Genomic DNA, 16,597 nt, shown 5'->3' with positions numbered 1-16,597 from the left:
ATGCCACCAGCCTGTCATTTCCTCCCGCAATGCCACCAGCCCAGGGACCAGGTGCTGTGCACAGCCATGTCAGCTCTCAGGTGCCTACAACACTTCTCAGGCTCTACCAAGAGTATTCGGCTCTGTTCCCTGACTCCCAGCAACTAATGCAATATAGAAAATCCCCCACCCATACACTAGGCTAACAACACCAAAACCGACCCCTGATGTTCTAGTCTTCTTTTGGAGCTGAAGGCACATATGCAGCTTTCTAATTTATAGAAACAACGTCATGTTTAACAAATTCCTGAGTCCATTTTGGGTAGCAAAGTGAATGTTCTTACTGGGCTTCATCCATTGGGATAAAGCAGGAAGTATTCCTGGGTGAGGAGGTGAGGAGGTAGGGAGAGGAGAGGGCTGGCAAAGGGCTTTCTGCTCTAGCATGACGATCCAAGTTCAGATGCGTAGGACCCATGAAAGAACAGGTGTGGCCGCATACCTGTAACCCCGTCACCCATAGAGCCCAGGCAGCAGGATGCCTGAAGCTTGCTAGCCAGAGAGTGGAGTCAACCAGAGAAGGCCAGACTCAGAGAATACGTCTCACAAAATGAGGGAGAGAGCCTGGAGGACCCACCCAATGGTTAAAAGCTGGTGCTGCTGTTGCAGAGGACCCCAGTCTGGTTCCCTGCACTTATGTTGGATGACTCACAATCATGTGTAACTCTACCTCAAGGCGACCTAGCACAACCTCCTCTGGCCTCCATGGGCACACACGCGGGTAAAAACAATTTTTAAAAATGATGTGGAGATGGATACCGGAAGACAATATACACACACACATACATACATACATACACACACATACATACATGCACACACATACATACATACATACACACATGCATACACACACATACACACATACAAACATATACACATACACATACATATATACATACATACACATACACACATACACACATGCACACATGCACACACACATACACATACACATACATATATACACATACATACACATACATGCATGCATGCATACATATATACACACATGCATACATGCATACATACATACATACATACACATACATGCATACACACATACATACATGCATACATACATACATACATAAAAACACTTTTGAAATAAGGTGGAGATAGATACTGGAACCCACACAAACAGGGAGAGGGAAGAGAGAAGGGAGAGGGAGGGAGGGCAGAAGGAAGGGCAGGGAGAGGGAGGGAGAGTCAGAGACTACACTCTCAGAGACAGTACAAGCTCCCAAGATCACCTTTTCATCTACAGATGTGAAAGACAGCCTTTCATCCTGGGAGTCTGTTCCTCCGGTGGCCATTGTGCTTCTGTTCGGAGGGCTTCCAGAAAGCTCATCCCTCTCATCCCATGAGGTCGTCCTCTCGGAATCAATCCCCTCTATCTTTATGTACACTGGCTACAAACAAACGAGGGGGACTTAGGTCACCATCAGCGGTACCATCCCAAAGGATCGGTTAACAGGGCACATTCGCTACCCCACAGTGAGGACTATAACAACCCCATGGTTTGGTTTGGTTTTCGGTCCCCGAGGTGTGCAGAGGAGAAGCTGCTCTCAGCACGCCCTCCCCCACAGTCTGAGTTCAGAACCACTCCCTTCTGTGGATTGCAATACGCAAAGGGTTCACAATCTGTTGTCTAGAGAGGGTTTGATACCGTAGTGCTTAAAACATGTTTAACAAATTTTATAAACAAATTTCTAGCCTTTGTCCTATTTTTAAAAATCACTCCCCACCATGCACACACACCTCTGCTAAGCAATCTTGCTGCATTCGGATTATTAGTTACACTTTCTTCTGCTGTGGCCACTGAACTGGCAGCAGAACTAGGGCACAGAGGAGAGCATGCAGAAAGGTCACACGTGCAAGCCACAGGCAGGCAGGGACGCCAGAGGGCAGGGGCTCCCAGGCTTAGAGGGCACAGAGAGGAAGGGACATGGTTTAAATAGCTCACTAATGTTGGGTTCTCTTAGTAGTGGCTTTAGTTAGGAGAGTCAGGACTGGATTCTGTCCAGGCTGGTGAGACTTCTGTGACCCGTGAGTGCTTCCTTCTTCCTGCTGACCTCAGTGTCAAACCATCACAGGCTTCCAAAGACTAAGACTAAAAAACTCTAACCTTCCTTCCCGCCCTTACATTACGCAACTTCAGCTGAAAGTGGGGAAGAAACAAGTCAGCAATGTTTATTTAAAGATATATGCATATCTTTAATATACATCTTATATACATATATCTTTAATATATATCATATATATCTTTAATATATATCATATATATCTTTTATATCATATATCTTTAATATATCTTATATATCTTTAATATATATCATATATATCTTATATATATCTTTAATATATATCATATATATCATATATATATATATATATATGTATATATATGTATATATATCATATTCTTTCCTTTCCCCAGGTCCTCCCAGCTCCTCCTTGCCACCTCCCTATCTGCACTACTTCATGTTTTATCTATCTATCTATCTATCTATCTATCTATCTATCTATCTATCTATCACTATCTGTCTGTTTCAAAAAAATAACAAAAAAACAAATAAAACAAAAAAAAAAACAAATTAAAAATTGAAACGTAAAAAGAAAAAACAACAAGACAAAAGACCCCAACACTACCACTGCAACACACACACACACACCAAAAAGAAAAAAAAACAAAAAACAACAAACAAAACCAAAAACCAAAACAATCAAACAGGACATGGGATCCATTTTGTGTTGGTCAACTACAAGGTCTTCCTTGGAGTGTGGTTAATACAGTGCCCTCCCCACCCCTACTCCCAGCCCCACCCCCACCCTGGCATTGAAGAACTTTTCTCTTTCCTGGGAGCTTGCATTTGTAAATAGCTTCTCCCCATTGTGTCCATTGTGTCCACTCCCCCTTCTTAGTGCTGGCATTTTATTCAGTTTGAACCTGTACAGGCCTCGGTGTGCTGTGTAGGTCTCCGTGAGTTTGTAGTGTGTCAGCCCTCTTGTGTCTGGAGGATGCTGTTTCTGTGGAGGCGTGAGGGGGAGGGGTTTAAGGTACCCCATCTAGGACCAAGTGCCCCAAAGTCTCTCTGCACACTGTCCACTGTGCTTCCTATGTTAATTACCATGTATGCAAGAAGAAATGCCTCTGGTGAGGGCCGAGGTGGCCCTGATCTATGGATATAGCGACGTGTCATTAAGACTCGTTTTATTGACACGTTCCTTCAGCAGAATAATTCTCTTTGGTTTTCTCCTCCACTCATGACCTATCTAGTCCCAGTTTCTTGGCCAACTTAGGTATGGATTCTATCTCCTGGAGTGATCTTTAAATTCAATAAAGAAGTGCCCGGTTACTCCCATAATATGTATGCCACAATTACATCAATATATCTTGCAGGCAGGCCTCTGTTTTGGGTAAATGGGTTTGCAATGGGTGCTACTGACCGTTGCCTTTCTCTTCTGGTCGCATAGCATGCAGAGTACCTCACGGCGCCATGAACACTAGTCAGTAGACTTGAAGCTGCTAGTGGCTAACAGTTTCATTTCTCCATCTCAGTGAGGAAACTGTGTCTTCAGACATTAGAGCCTTGAAAATCAGTTTGTAAGGAGCAACCAATAGTCTTAGCTATAGCCTGTTCTGTTTGGGGAGTTCCATGGGACCCCTCTGGCCAATGTCTCAAGAAGATGTAATCCATTCCTGGCACTGGAGGATCTATTTGGTGGTATAAGATGTCTAGTTGGGGTATTGTCTTCCCCATTATATGGTGTATCCATTTAAATTCCTTCCGTTTGTGTGTGTGTGTGTGTGTGTGTGTGTGTGTGTGTGTGTGTGTGTGTGTGAATGTGTGTGAGGGCAAGAGAGAGAAAGAGAGAGAGAGACAGAGAGAGAGAGGAAGGGAAGGAAGGAGGGAAGGAGAGGGGAAGGGGAGAAGGAGGGGGAGAGGGGATGAGGGGGAGGGGAAGTGGAAGAGGAGGGGGAGAGAGTACCCTGAGTTACAGGACTTCCTTCTTCATAGGCTTTCTACAAGTGTGGGGTGGGTATTCTAAGTTGCACACTCTCCCCTGAGGAAGAAGGGCAGTGTGAACCTTCAACACCGTGTCTCCAGTGCTTACGGCTTCACACACATGTGTACATGTGGCCGACCTTCTGACATCATTCCTAGAACCGTGTTTGGCTACCACATGTAGCCTGGGCAAATGTACAAGGGCGGCACACTCCCGGTTTTGCTCTCTGTTGTTTCTGTTGTTGTTCAAAGATGTGTGTTTGTGGTACGATGCTGTTCCTGTCCGCAGACACGTGAGGAGCGGTATCACGTACCGTCAGTGAGCATTTAAGAACTCGCCAAGCCCTTACCTCACGTCGAGGAAAGCCTAGCGTCTGAAGATGTGGAGTGATATCTACCCACTTAGTATGTGCCAGGGGTAGTGGCAGCATGATAGCAAAGGCTAGGTGAAGTCTCTTACCAGGACCCCTCTCAGCTTCTATCAGTGACAACAGTCAGCTCCCAGTCACTTAGTTACAGGGTTGGGTCTAAGTCCTACTTCCCCCTGTGCCTGGGTAGGGTTAATGACAGGATTCAGTCCGTCTGTTAAGGTAAAGTAGGAACCTGGAGTCCTGAGGTGGCCTAGTGCACAGCTGTTCCATCGAGCTGTGGGTGTCCTAGAGACAGGGAGGGGACATGCTCTCCCCTGGGCTCCCAGGAAGGCTGTCTGGATTTACTGTCAGTTTTGTGTGATTTATGACTGACAGATGGTGAAGCCTTCATGGGGTACCCAGTGGAGACAGTGTGCCTGCATGGAATGGTGTAAGCCTTCCTGTGCTGTTATCTGTGGACTGCAGAACGTCTGCTGTACCAGAGTGTTGCTTGCTCTTGCCGGGGTGGGTGAGCCTATAGAGGCTTTGGTGGCCTCCACATCCTGCTTCTTCAAAGTCTTCAGTTCTGCACGGATCTCCTGGTTCTCCTTTATCAGAGCATCGATCTGGTTTTGGAGGTCTTTGTGAGCTACGCACCACCAAGATGATTGTCTTGTGAGCTCTGTCCCAAGGTCACAGATCTGCTTCTGCAGCCCCTGGGGTAGGAAGAGAGTGACAGGCACTTACCAGGCAACCTGCAGGAGTGGGGGGCCACCCCCCAGACAGCCTCGTTCTGAGAACAAATGGGGATGGATCCTAAGCAAGGTTACCGTACAGCCCCAACGGGACAAGAGACTGGATGTGTGAAAGCCTCTGTGTGTGTGTGTGTGTGAGACTAGAAGGAGACATTTTGCAGGCAGATGGGGGAACCTGACAAGGATCAGGGAATTTGCTGGTATGATTTAAGGAATGCAAATGTCCTGACATTTTTGACCCATTTTCAGATGCCTAGAGCCTTCTCCGGAACTAGAAAAAGCCAGTGTGTGTCCCAGAGTTGTAGAAAGGAAGGGCAGATATCAAGCAATAGCACAGTTCCCCGTTTGAGGGACACGATGCTTCTTGGCCTGGCTTACCACAACCTCATCAAGTTTGCCGTCCTCCTTGGGGATCTGGGCTGTGCTCTCCATCTTCCTCTTCTCATGGCTGGACCCTTTTCCTTGACTCAGATCCTCCAACATGGCTTGTCTCTGCTGACTATTTAGCCTTGAGGTGACCAGTAAGCATTCTGGTTGTAAAAGGGAAGGCTCATGAGAATTTCTTAGTGCATCGCATCTCTGCCCCTCTGATTAGTATCCAATGGCCTTCCTATCCTCTGACTTAGAATGGAGAATGGCTCCCCATGCTTCACTAAGTCTCGCCACCCACCTGCCTGGGAACAGTTTCCACCTGGAGCTGACCAAGAAAAGGTTCCCATGTCTGGAAACCACTAAATGGAAAGGACCCAGTCACTTACAAGGGCTGTGTCCCCAGAGGAGGGTGGAAAACACTTTGGTTCAGAGAGTCAGCATGGTGCCTGATCACATGAGTACTGCCAGCATTACCTTGAGGTGAACAGGGCCTTGAGAGGGCGCCTGGGAGGTCTTAGTCCTTCGTCAGACCCTTGCTGTGGAAGCTTTGGCTGCCTCTCATCAGGACAAACCCCTCGTCCCCAACCTACAACTCCATAACCTAAAAGGATGACACAGAAGGAGGATTTATGGAACCTGAGAGTTGGAGTCATGGGGCGGAGGGGGAGCCCAGCAGGAGATGGTTGAGTGGAGAGAAAAATGGAAGAGCAGCCTTCCACGGGAGAGCACTGGTTCCAGCATATGACGCCAGTAACTAAATCAACCCCTCTACCACTACTAAAGCCCCACTGCAGCTAATTGCCACACCCTTACCAATGTAGAGAATGGTAGCCACTGACCAGCTTGTGGGAGGGGGTGTGAGGATGGGTGAGTGGCAGGGATTTCCAGGCAGAGCCTTTGGGAATGTTCTTACCCCAAATCACAAATATAACAGCACATTTCCTGTTTCTACACATAAATACTTGTGTTCACCAACCTAGGCTGTATAGAAACAAGAATGAGAGGCTTAGCCACAGTGGTGGGGGATCTGACTGGAGACAGGGTATTTCCTACTGAGAGACAAAGGCACCAATAGCAGAGCTTATTCATAACCCACTGCACCTTCATCTAGCCCGGGCCCCATGGTTTTCTGCAGGGGTAGACTGGCATCCATGGCTTCTCAGAAGGAGGACTCTATTCCCCAGCATTGGATCCTAAGCCCTTCTCACCAGGGAGTACCCTCCCTCTGCGCCCCCCAGCCAGTCACTTCACCTAGCCTAAGATGGTGACTTCTACCAGGATATTCCTCATCTAGGCCATATCCCAACAGCTCTCTGTGCCCTCTACACAGCTAGCTTGAGAACTCCAGGAAACGCGTCCATTCTAAACCGACTCTCTGTCTTAAAGGGCCATGCCATCTCATGCAGTCTTGGGATTTTATATTCGGTTATAAGATATTATAATTACCAATATACCCGTGATTCAGCTAGAGTAAGCTCATGTCCACCCATAGAGAGAATCTGGAGAGAGCCGGACTCTCTAGTCAATTGACAACAGAGTAAGCTGCAACAGGGTAAAAACCCAATTTTCTCAACACGCTTTCTTGACAAAAAAAAAAAAAAAAACCATAAAACTGTAAAATTTCTTAAAGATGGAATCAAACTACTCATAGATGTTCACAAGGAGAATATAATCTCTACGGAGTTAAACAGGAGACACGAGGCAAGATGTGATTCCACAAAAATGCCCCTCCCACTAACCTGTCCACCTGGTTTTTGTGACCATGGACAAGGATGAGACACAGAGTCGGTGTAGCGCTGAAAGCCCCGGCCATCACTTCTTATTTGGAGTGGTTAAATATTTAAAGGCAAACAGAGGTAACGTTTTTCATAAGAGTGTGTCATTCCCTACCTGGGGATCCTTGGTCACACCGATCCTGGGGACACAGAGGGTTCTAGCTGTGTTGGAATGGACAGTGCTACTTCTGGGAGGCCTTGAACTTCTTCTCATTCTTTTTTTTTTTTTTTTTTATCAAGGACTTGGACCAGTCCTTGTTAGCTAGGGGAAGCCAGGTGCCCAGGGCTTTGATTGTATCCATTGGAGGATAAGACATCCACCACGTGGCTGTGGTCAGAGATGCTCCTTCCTGGAAAGGAGTCCCTATCAAGGCTCCATGTGATTGTCTCCAGAGCTGGATAGAGTGGAACTTCTGAAGCCCAAAGAGGCTAGGTGGAGAGTGTCCAGAAGCAGGAACATAGGAAGAGCTAAACTGCATTGCTTCCTGTCCTTTTTCTGAGGGGCAAACATCTGTGGGAGCCTGCGCCGGTGTCAGTCAGCTTGAACTTGCTTGGGACATTGGTGTTGGATGGTCTGTGGTATGGGGTCAGCAGAAAATAATGATGTGTTGAGTGAGGGACACAGTGAATGCCTTGGCTGTACTTCAGACTTGGTTGCTCATGCTCTTACGTCCACAGGGGAGGTGACAGCACACCACTCGTTCACCTTCTGAGAGCAGAAATCGATTCCTGCACTGCCTGTTAACAAGGCAGTGGCCTTTCTAAGAAGTTTCCTAAAGACAGAAAGGTTTCTACATATGATCCCCACAGACCGGCACGGTGATTTGGGATTTTCCCTCCTAGTAAAGCCTTACGTTTGAGTGTGAATCCTTAACTGTGTGTTTGTGGGATCTATGCTAAGGTGTGAATCCTTAACTGTGTGTTTGTGAGATCTATGCTAAGGTTCAGTCTCTAACACTCCAACTCCTCTGTGAACGCAGATAACCATGGGCAATCTGCATCTGTGCTGACAGTCCATTGTAGAGTAGTTAAAGCAAAAGCTGAAATTCATGGCTAAGAAGGAACACAAGCCCCTAAAGAAGACCCAGACCCAGAGGTCAAAACTTTTTAAATGAGCAACTCTGTGTGATGGTGACACACAAAGATAAACGGCTTTGCCTGCTCCTCAGCCTCCTCCTCTGTGGTGTTAACAGCCAATCCTCCTGAATTCTGTTGACGTGCCCACTCCAAGAATGCAGTGGCTGGACAGACAGGATTGAAGAAATGGAGAGGGCTTGTTCAGAAGGCAATAATACTTCAAGTGGGAGAATTGAAGGTCACCATGTGGGAGCAGCCAGCTGAGGACGGTAGAGTCTTTCAACTAGTGATAGCAAAAGGATTCCAACCAAAGGCTGTCAGTGAGTGTCACAGCTCTCAGGACATCAGGAGAGCAGTCCTCGGAATAAGCCTTCAGAAGGTGTACTAGTCAGGGTTCTCTAGAGGGGCAGTACTTATAGAAAGAGTATACATATATACATCTACATACATATATACACACATACATACACATATGCATACACACATAAACACACATACATGTACACATATGCAAATACACATACATGTACACACATGCAAATATATACACACATATGACACATACACACATAAACATACACACATACACTCACATACACAAATACATACACACATACACAAACACATACACACATACAGGTACACACACATAAACATGCATACATATATATGTTCTTATAGAATTTCTACAGAAAGAATGCACGCTCGCGCGCGTGCACGCACGCGCACACACACACACACACACACACACACACACACACACGAATGGAATTTATCAGAATTGCTTGCGTCCCAGCTAGTTCGACAATGGCTGTCTACCAATGGAAGTCTCAAGAATTCAGTAGTTGTTCAGTCCATGATGCTGGAGGTCTCAGCTGGCCTTTAGTATACACTGGAATCCTGAAGTAGGCTCTCCTGTCAGTGAAGGCATGAACTTGCTAGAAAGAGAGAGGACAAGAAGGCAAAGAGGCAAAGCTTCCTTTTCCATGGGTGGGGGACATTGTCCTTTATATAGGCTGCCAGGAGAATCTGTGGCCCAGATTCAAAGCTCTGGATTAGAAGTGGGTCTTCCCATTTCAAATTATTTAGTTACAAAAAAGACATAGTCAAGTAGACAATGGAGAATAGCCACCACAACAGGCATGCCACTAAAGAGAGTGACACAAGAAAAGTGGTCCCAGAGGCTGAGGCAGGAGTGAGCTCCCTGCTTGAGGTGGCAGTGTGTCTAGAGAGGCAGGGAGCAGTCATCCATTTTCCCTCTCCAGGGAGCTGTCCCTCGAGTTTGACAATAAAGATGCCAAGCACCTTGTTGCATAGGCCCCTGCATACTCTGATACCTGGGTACATAGATGCCAATGAGGTGAAGAATAAGAACCAATCAGGGGGATGTCTGTTAGCCCAAGAAGCACAGACCCACCCACAGGGTTCCCAAACAGGTCAGCGGCTCCATTTTCTTTTTCCGACATAGTTGTTGGCAGGAAGCAGGCACTCTGAGATTGAAGGGCAGGACAGCGTGGCATGTACCTGGAGTTTTTACTCCTGGACTCTACTGCTGGGGTTGCTCATGTCTGCTTTAGGCCAGAGTCTCTGGTGTCCATCCAGGCCAAAGAATCTGGCTACCACTGGCTCTAACCATCCACCATCCTGGAGGCCCCTCCTACCATTATGAATGTGAGGCTGATGGGGGGGGCATTTCAATTCACACAAAACTCCCTATTTCTTTGGAATTTTCTGGTTGAGTGTGAATAGCACAGGCCATGCACGCTTTAAACACAGGCTCCCCTTTACACTGTGTAAGGGTTGCAAACCTTTTCGTTAAACTCAGTGGTGAGACAGCCTAGAGCCATGGTTCTCAACCTGTAGGTCCCAACCTCTTTGGGGGTCGAATATCAAGTATCTTGCATACCAGATATTTGCACAATGATTCATAACAGTAGCAAAATTACAGCTATGAGGTAGTAATGAAAATAATTTTATGTTAGAGGGGGCAGGTCACACACATGAGGAACTGTATTATTAAAGGGTCGCAGTGTTAGGGAGGTTGAGAACCACTGACCTAGAGGAGTGGACAGCAGCACCCCGTAAGTTCTTTGTCTAATAAACACCTAGTTGCTGACCGGTGTGGAGTACACGGTATTTTCCACGGTGACTGTTCTCTGAGCAGAGAGATGTCCAGAGCTGCTGGCACAAAGAATTACTCTCTCCACATGTGTTTGGTTTTTTTGCAAGAGGAGCCAAGTGACGTGGGAGTCAGGTTGGGTACTAAAAGGAGAGGAGACACAGACTCATGTAGATTCAACCATGAGCTATTTCTTTCCTATATGACCCAGAGAGCCACTTCAAACCAACTGTGAGTTCTGGCCTCAGTGCTGGGAGGTCACTGAGGGCAAATCCACAAAGGTTCCAGACACCAGATGGTGACAACTGTGTACTGTTTTCTGGTGAGACTCTAACCACCAAGGTGACTGCACATGATCCTGACAACAGAGTGATGTCTCAGACCTGGGAAGCCTGCCCCCTTCCTGCTCTTCTGGGGACAAATTCCCTGGTTTCCAGCCCCAAGGGACTGGTGCTCATTTTAACTTCACCCAGTTTCTTCTGTTGTTCAAAAAGTGCTTTATTATTTAACAAATAACCCATTTAATCAAGCCTGGAAATTAGAAGTATACTTCTAACCCCAGTGTGCTTTCTCCATCCCTGTGGGCACATGAGCAGTGTAGGATGAAGGTGCCCACTGGGCAGAACCCTTCCAACCAGCACCGTGATTGTCTAGAAGGGGTGGGGGGCAACCAGGAGCCAGGGCAGAGCTCCGTGTGCTAAAGTCCAGGATGCAGCTAAGGGAACCCCATGCATGAAGGGCAATGAGAATCCTGAACACTGCAATAGACTTGGTCTCTCTCCTTCCTGGCTGCACAACATCAGACACAGAATTGTCTTCTCGGAGGGAAGGCTGAATGGCGAGCAGGGGAACTCTGCTCCTAGTTTGTCTGAGAAACAGACATGAAGACAAGATTTCTGACACCGCGGTCCTGAAACCCCACAAAACTATGATCCCATGAGTCACTGGGATGGAAATAACTCAATGCTGTGGGCTTTTGTTCTGCTTTTTCCTCATCTTTAAAAACCCTTGAAACAGAAACCAGTCACTGGCTTAGCTCATGACGAGAGAGAAGTCTCAGGGAGTCTTGGCCTCAGTGGGGCAGAGTCTGGAATGCACTGAGCCTGGGCCCAGATACACGGTAGCATCAGTCAGCATGTAGGGCTCTGGGTGAGAGCATCTGCAGTAACAGAGATGTGAGGTCTTACAGAGAGGCCAAGAGGCCAGGAGGGGTGATCAACTGCTGTCCCAGGAGACTGCCCTTGAGGAAAAGAAGTTCTGGAATCTAGAGATAAGACTAAACTGTAAGGTCTCGGCATAATGCGTACTTTATTGGTAAATTGTGCTCTGATGATAATTTGATTTGATGGCACATGATTAATCTTGTTGAAAGCAGACTCTGGGATTGAGGTTGCAGACCCTACTCCCATTCCAAACCCAAGCATGTTGGTCTCAAAAGGGCCCCCTAAACCTCTTGTCTGGGGATGAGATGGCTCCCAAAACTCTGAGACAAGATGGGAAAAGAACAACAAAACAGCCCCAAGGGTAAAAGCATCGAGTTCCTGAAGACACCTACGAGGGTAACCTCTTCCAAAAGGGGTTACTACTGTTTATCCCAGGATGTAAAATGTCTACAGTGGGAAAGGCAGAAGTTCAGCCACGGGCAGCTCAAACAGAGTGAAAAGTCCATCAGAAACTTCTGACTCCCTCAGCTTCCTGGGTTGGTTTCTGCTGGGTGTCTTGAGACCCAATTTGATGATGTTAGTTTTTGCTTGCTCTTTCAATTAGGTTGCCCAGGCGATGGTGATGATGGTGGTGGTGGTGATGGTGATGATGGTGATGATGGTGGTGGCGGTGATGATAGTGATGATGGTGATGATGGTGGTGGTGGTGATGATGGTGATGATGGTGGTGGTGATGATTGTGGTGGTGGTGGTGGGGATGATGGTGATGATGGTGATGATGGTGATGATGGTGATGATGTGATGATGGTGATGATGGGGATGATGGTGATGATGGTGGTGGCGGTGATGATGGTGATGATGGTGGTGGTGGTGATGATGGTGATGATGGTGATGATGGTGATGATGGTGATGATGGTGGTGGTGGGGATGATGGTAATGATGGGGATGATGGTAATGATGGGGATGATGGTGATGATGGGGATGATGGTGATGATGGTGGTGGTGATGATGATGGTGATAATGGTGGTGGTGGTGATGATGGTGATAATGGTGGTGGTGGTGATGATGGTGATAATGGTGGTGGTGGTGATGATGGTGATGATGGTGGTGGCAGTGATGATGGTGATGATGGTGGTGGTGGTGGTGATGGTGACGATGGTGATGATGGTGATGATGATGATGGTGGTGGTGGTGATGATCTTTTCTCTATCTGTTCCTCACTATCTATTATTTCACTTCTGCCAATTATACACTTAATAAACTCACTCATCCAAAAGCACAGTTATCATAGATTGTTCTCCAGACCACACAAAACAGTCTCCTTAGAAGCCATTCCTGTTATATTTAGACCCTTGGATCTTAGGCTTGAGAGAGGAAGCAATGGGATCTGTTGCAATTTTGTCATCATAAAGCCAGTGGATTGTGAAAGATGGTCCTGGAAATGGTATGTAAATAACTGAAAGAGGAAGGTGGGGTGCATAGCCTTTTAGGGCAGAACGCAGCGGCCTGTCATGGGGAGAAGGCATCAGATACTGGTTGTCGACTTCTTTGCTTGTTTGGTTTGCATTAATTTATTTAGACACTGTACTCTAGGCTGGTCTGAAATTCATCCCACAACTGAAACTTATGGCCATCCTCCTGCCTTAACCTCCCAAATGCTACACAGGCCACCATACCTGGCTCCAAGCCTCTGTTTTTATATATTCTATAGGTAGCATTTGTGATGGAAAGAAAGGCGGTCTCCAGAGATGCACTTTGAAAGGAGGACTTTCTGTGTGGGTAGGCCACAGATCTTATGATGGAGGAGGCATAGATTAAAGACAACAAAGTGACTAGTGACTAGTGTGTTTGTATCCGGGGGCAGATGGACCCCGGGGAGCACCAATGAGTGCTAATGGTCGATGGTGGGAAGCATCCACAGTGCAAGGAACGGAGGTGCCTCCAACAGTGGGCAAAGGAAAGATTTGCCCCTGAGATTCCCCCCAGGCACATGGCCCTGCTGACCGCTGGACTCCAGTGTGTGTCACTTGCGTTGCGCTTCTGACCCACAGAGCTGTTGGGAGAAACTGTGAGGTTTGGAGTCCCTGGACTGTCAACTTGCCTTTCTTTCTCCTCTTCTACTTCCTCCTGCCTTCCCTCCTCATCCTCTTCTCCATTCCTCTTCTTTCTCGTTTTCTTTTTTATTTTGTTGGAATGGACTCACTAGCTCAGGGTGGCCTCAGACGCACTAGAGAGCACAAACTGACCTTGAATCCCCATCTCCCTGACTTTTCCTCTTGAGTAGTACCATGTCCAGTTAGCAGAGACTTTCTGAGCCTACCTTACAGTTCTGGATAGAGACTAAAAGTTTTCATGGTGCTCGGAGTCATACAGCTTAGTTCTAGCTAGCTGGGATGGAAGAATGTCTCCCTAATGACAGAGGTGCTAAGAATGGTGGTGACTGCCCTCTCAGACACACTGGCTCTGCAGCTGTTGAAACAGATGGTGAATGCAGGAAGACATGTTGAGGTTTGGTCTTTTGCTATCTATTGTAATGCTAAGTGTGGGCTCCAAAGACCTAGCTGTCCCTGAGAGAGTCCTCACATACACCTTGGCCCCAAGATATGTCTGATTGGTAAATAAAGATGCCAACAGTCAAAAGTTGGGCAGAAGAGACATCGGTGGAGTTTAGGTTTCCTGAACATGGGGGTTGGAAAGGGACCACAAGGGAGAAGGAAGAAGAAGCCACCATGGCTTAGGACCCAAGAGAACATGGCCCTGAGGGCTGGTCAATCGGATTAAGAGCAGCCCAGATGAAACATAATAAGCAGTGACTTGGGGTTATCAACAAAGTAGATTCTAACAGCATAAAAGGTAGACAGCTGCCAAGCTTTTGAACTGTTTAAGGCTTATTATAAATATAAAGGCTGTGTGTGTGTGTGTGTGTGTGTGTGTGTGTGTGTGTGTGTGCTTTACCCTAGAGCTAAGTTGTCTAAGGAGAGGTAGAAACCCCAGGTCAGGATTAAATATTTCTACAACAGAGACATTGAGAAATGTGGACTCAAAACTGCACACCAGAGGGTCCCCAGCACATGGAACAAGAGCTGCTGCTGCTGAAGACCAACACATCTGCAGGCAAGACAGTAGTAGATCAAGTGCTGGCAGCCAAGGCAGAGTCTGCCCACAAGAAAGTGCCCATTGGGAGCAGGGCACAGTGGGCCCTGGGTAGCACATTGCAGGACCTGTTGTGTCAACAGCCTTGGCTGCGGCTGACAATTCTGGAAAGGGGCAGGCATAGAAAATGCACCAACCTAAGGCAGATGGTCAAGATCAACGTCTTAAGGCTCAGCTCCTTCCTCTGTAAATGTTAGTCCCTAAGATCTTACTAAGCTCCAAAAGGTTAAGATTCTTAAAGATCCTCTGTGATCTTTGAGGACCACTGTTGTGGTATGCACGAGAAAGGCTTATTATGTATTAGAGAGCTTGATCCCCAGTTGGCAAAACTATTTGGGAAGGATTAGGAGGGTGGTCTTCTTGGAGAAGGCGTCTAAGGGAGGTTTCAAAAGCCCACAGCATTCCCAGCCAGCTCTGGTTCTGCCTCCTCCTTATGGATTGTACAAGCTCTTGGCTGCTGCCACAGTGCCATGCTTGCCTGCTTGCTGCCATCCTCACAACCACGATGATCACGGGCTCTCTGGAACTGTCAACTCCAAGGAAACCCTTTCTTCTGTAAGTTTCTTTGGCCAAGATGTCTCTTCGTATCAAATAGAAAAGAAACTAAAATAAGCTCGGGGAACCACTTCAGAAATCACATCCGTAAGTACCGCAATGACTTGATAAGCATACCACATGCATCAGTTATGGTTCTGCGACCAAGCTAAGACATACTGGGTCAGTATCATAAATACATGCTGCCTTCCACACTCACAGGCAGTCTCAGGAGAAGGTCCAGAAGAGCTGCATGAAACCCTCCCTGTAGATCAGTTTCTCTTCTCTCCTCCTGTCTGTGAAGGTCTCACAGCTGTGGTGAAAGGCATGCTGGGAAGATCTCACTTCCCTCCTTCTGAGCATCAGAGGATCTTTCTCCCTGGACTCAGACAGAAGACTTAAATTATATTGGCTTCAGTCTTTGCATGATTAAAAGGAATTAGATTAAAATGAAGAATTCACCGATAAAATGTAGTTCCTGTCTGGAAACCCCCCTTGCTCCTGGTTTCCTCCCACCAGCAATGGGAACAGGCTCCTCAGCCGCATGAGACAAACTAGCAAGCAGTGACGCTTAGGGAGCCTACGAGGCATGCGTGATCACGCGTGTGGGAAGCAGGGAAACAGGGTTGACCTCTGAATCCCTGACATAGGGCCTCGAGGTGGAGAGCCTGAGGGCAGAGTCTGGGAGCGTAGCCTCCTAGAGGCTAAGTTAAGGAGAGTTACAGTCAGCTCTGTCATAGCTCAACGCCAGAGGCTTGCGGCAAAGTGATAGGTTCGCCTGGAATAGAACACAACCGGCCCCTGGACTAGAACCCACCGCAACTGCAAGTCCGCGGAAAGGCCGGTCCCTCTCGCTTGCGTGGGTGGGCGTGACTTTCTGTGATCCAAGAATCCACACCAACGCATCCCTTGACAAATTCTTAGAAAGATCTTGCTTCCTTCAATTTCTGGGTTAATAAGTCTGCCAAGAAAATAATAATAGAAAATCCCCTTTATCAATTTTACATTTATTTAAAAAAGAAGACTTATTTAAAAACAGACATTAACACTGTGTACACACAAGGCCCCCAAAGAGCCATCGACACAGTGGAGTTTCTAGAATTCTGTTTTTAAATGTTGTATCGATTCTTTGTGAATTTCACATCATGTACCCAAATCCCACCCATCTCCCATGCTTTCCTATACTCTCTCCATACTGCAGTCCCCTAAAATAAAATAAGATAGGAAGAGAGAGACAGAAAGGGAGAGGGAGA

The 16,597-nt window shown here is 47.0% G+C and overlaps 1 protein-coding gene across 4 annotated transcripts in view; it reads right to left on the bottom strand.

Moving 5' to 3' along the window:
- LOC110338114 (centromere protein J-like) overlaps nucleotides 1-6,885 on the bottom strand; it is a 21,438-nt gene extending 14,553 nt beyond the window's left edge. The window contains exons 1-5 of one of the 4 annotated variants that reach the window (XM_021221338.1): nucleotides 6,775-6,885; nucleotides 5,998-6,124; nucleotides 5,530-5,681; nucleotides 4,897-5,112; nucleotides 1,290-1,448 (exon numbers count right to left, since the gene is read on the bottom strand). In XM_021221338.1, the coding sequence (XP_021076997.1) occupies nucleotides 1,290-1,448; nucleotides 4,897-5,112; nucleotides 5,530-5,634 (480 nt within the window). In that variant the 5' untranslated portion in view covers nucleotides 5,635-5,681; nucleotides 5,998-6,124; nucleotides 6,775-6,885. Of the gene's footprint in view, nucleotides 1-1,289; nucleotides 1,449-4,896; nucleotides 5,113-5,529; nucleotides 5,682-5,909; nucleotides 6,125-6,499 lie in introns of those variants that run through there. The other 3 variants (XM_021221339.1, XM_021221340.1, XM_021221341.1) reach the window with 3 other exon arrangements.
- Nucleotides 6,886-16,597: the final 9,712 nt, after the last annotated feature.

Source organism: Mus pahari, chromosome 21 (assembly GCF_900095145.1).
Source record: "Mus pahari chromosome 21, PAHARI_EIJ_v1.1, whole genome shotgun sequence".
Classification (NCBI taxonomy): Eukaryota; Metazoa; Chordata; class Mammalia; order Rodentia; family Muridae; genus Mus; species Mus pahari.
Note: the sequence above shows the minus strand (reverse complement) of the source record. Positions and strands in the feature narration are given on the sequence as shown.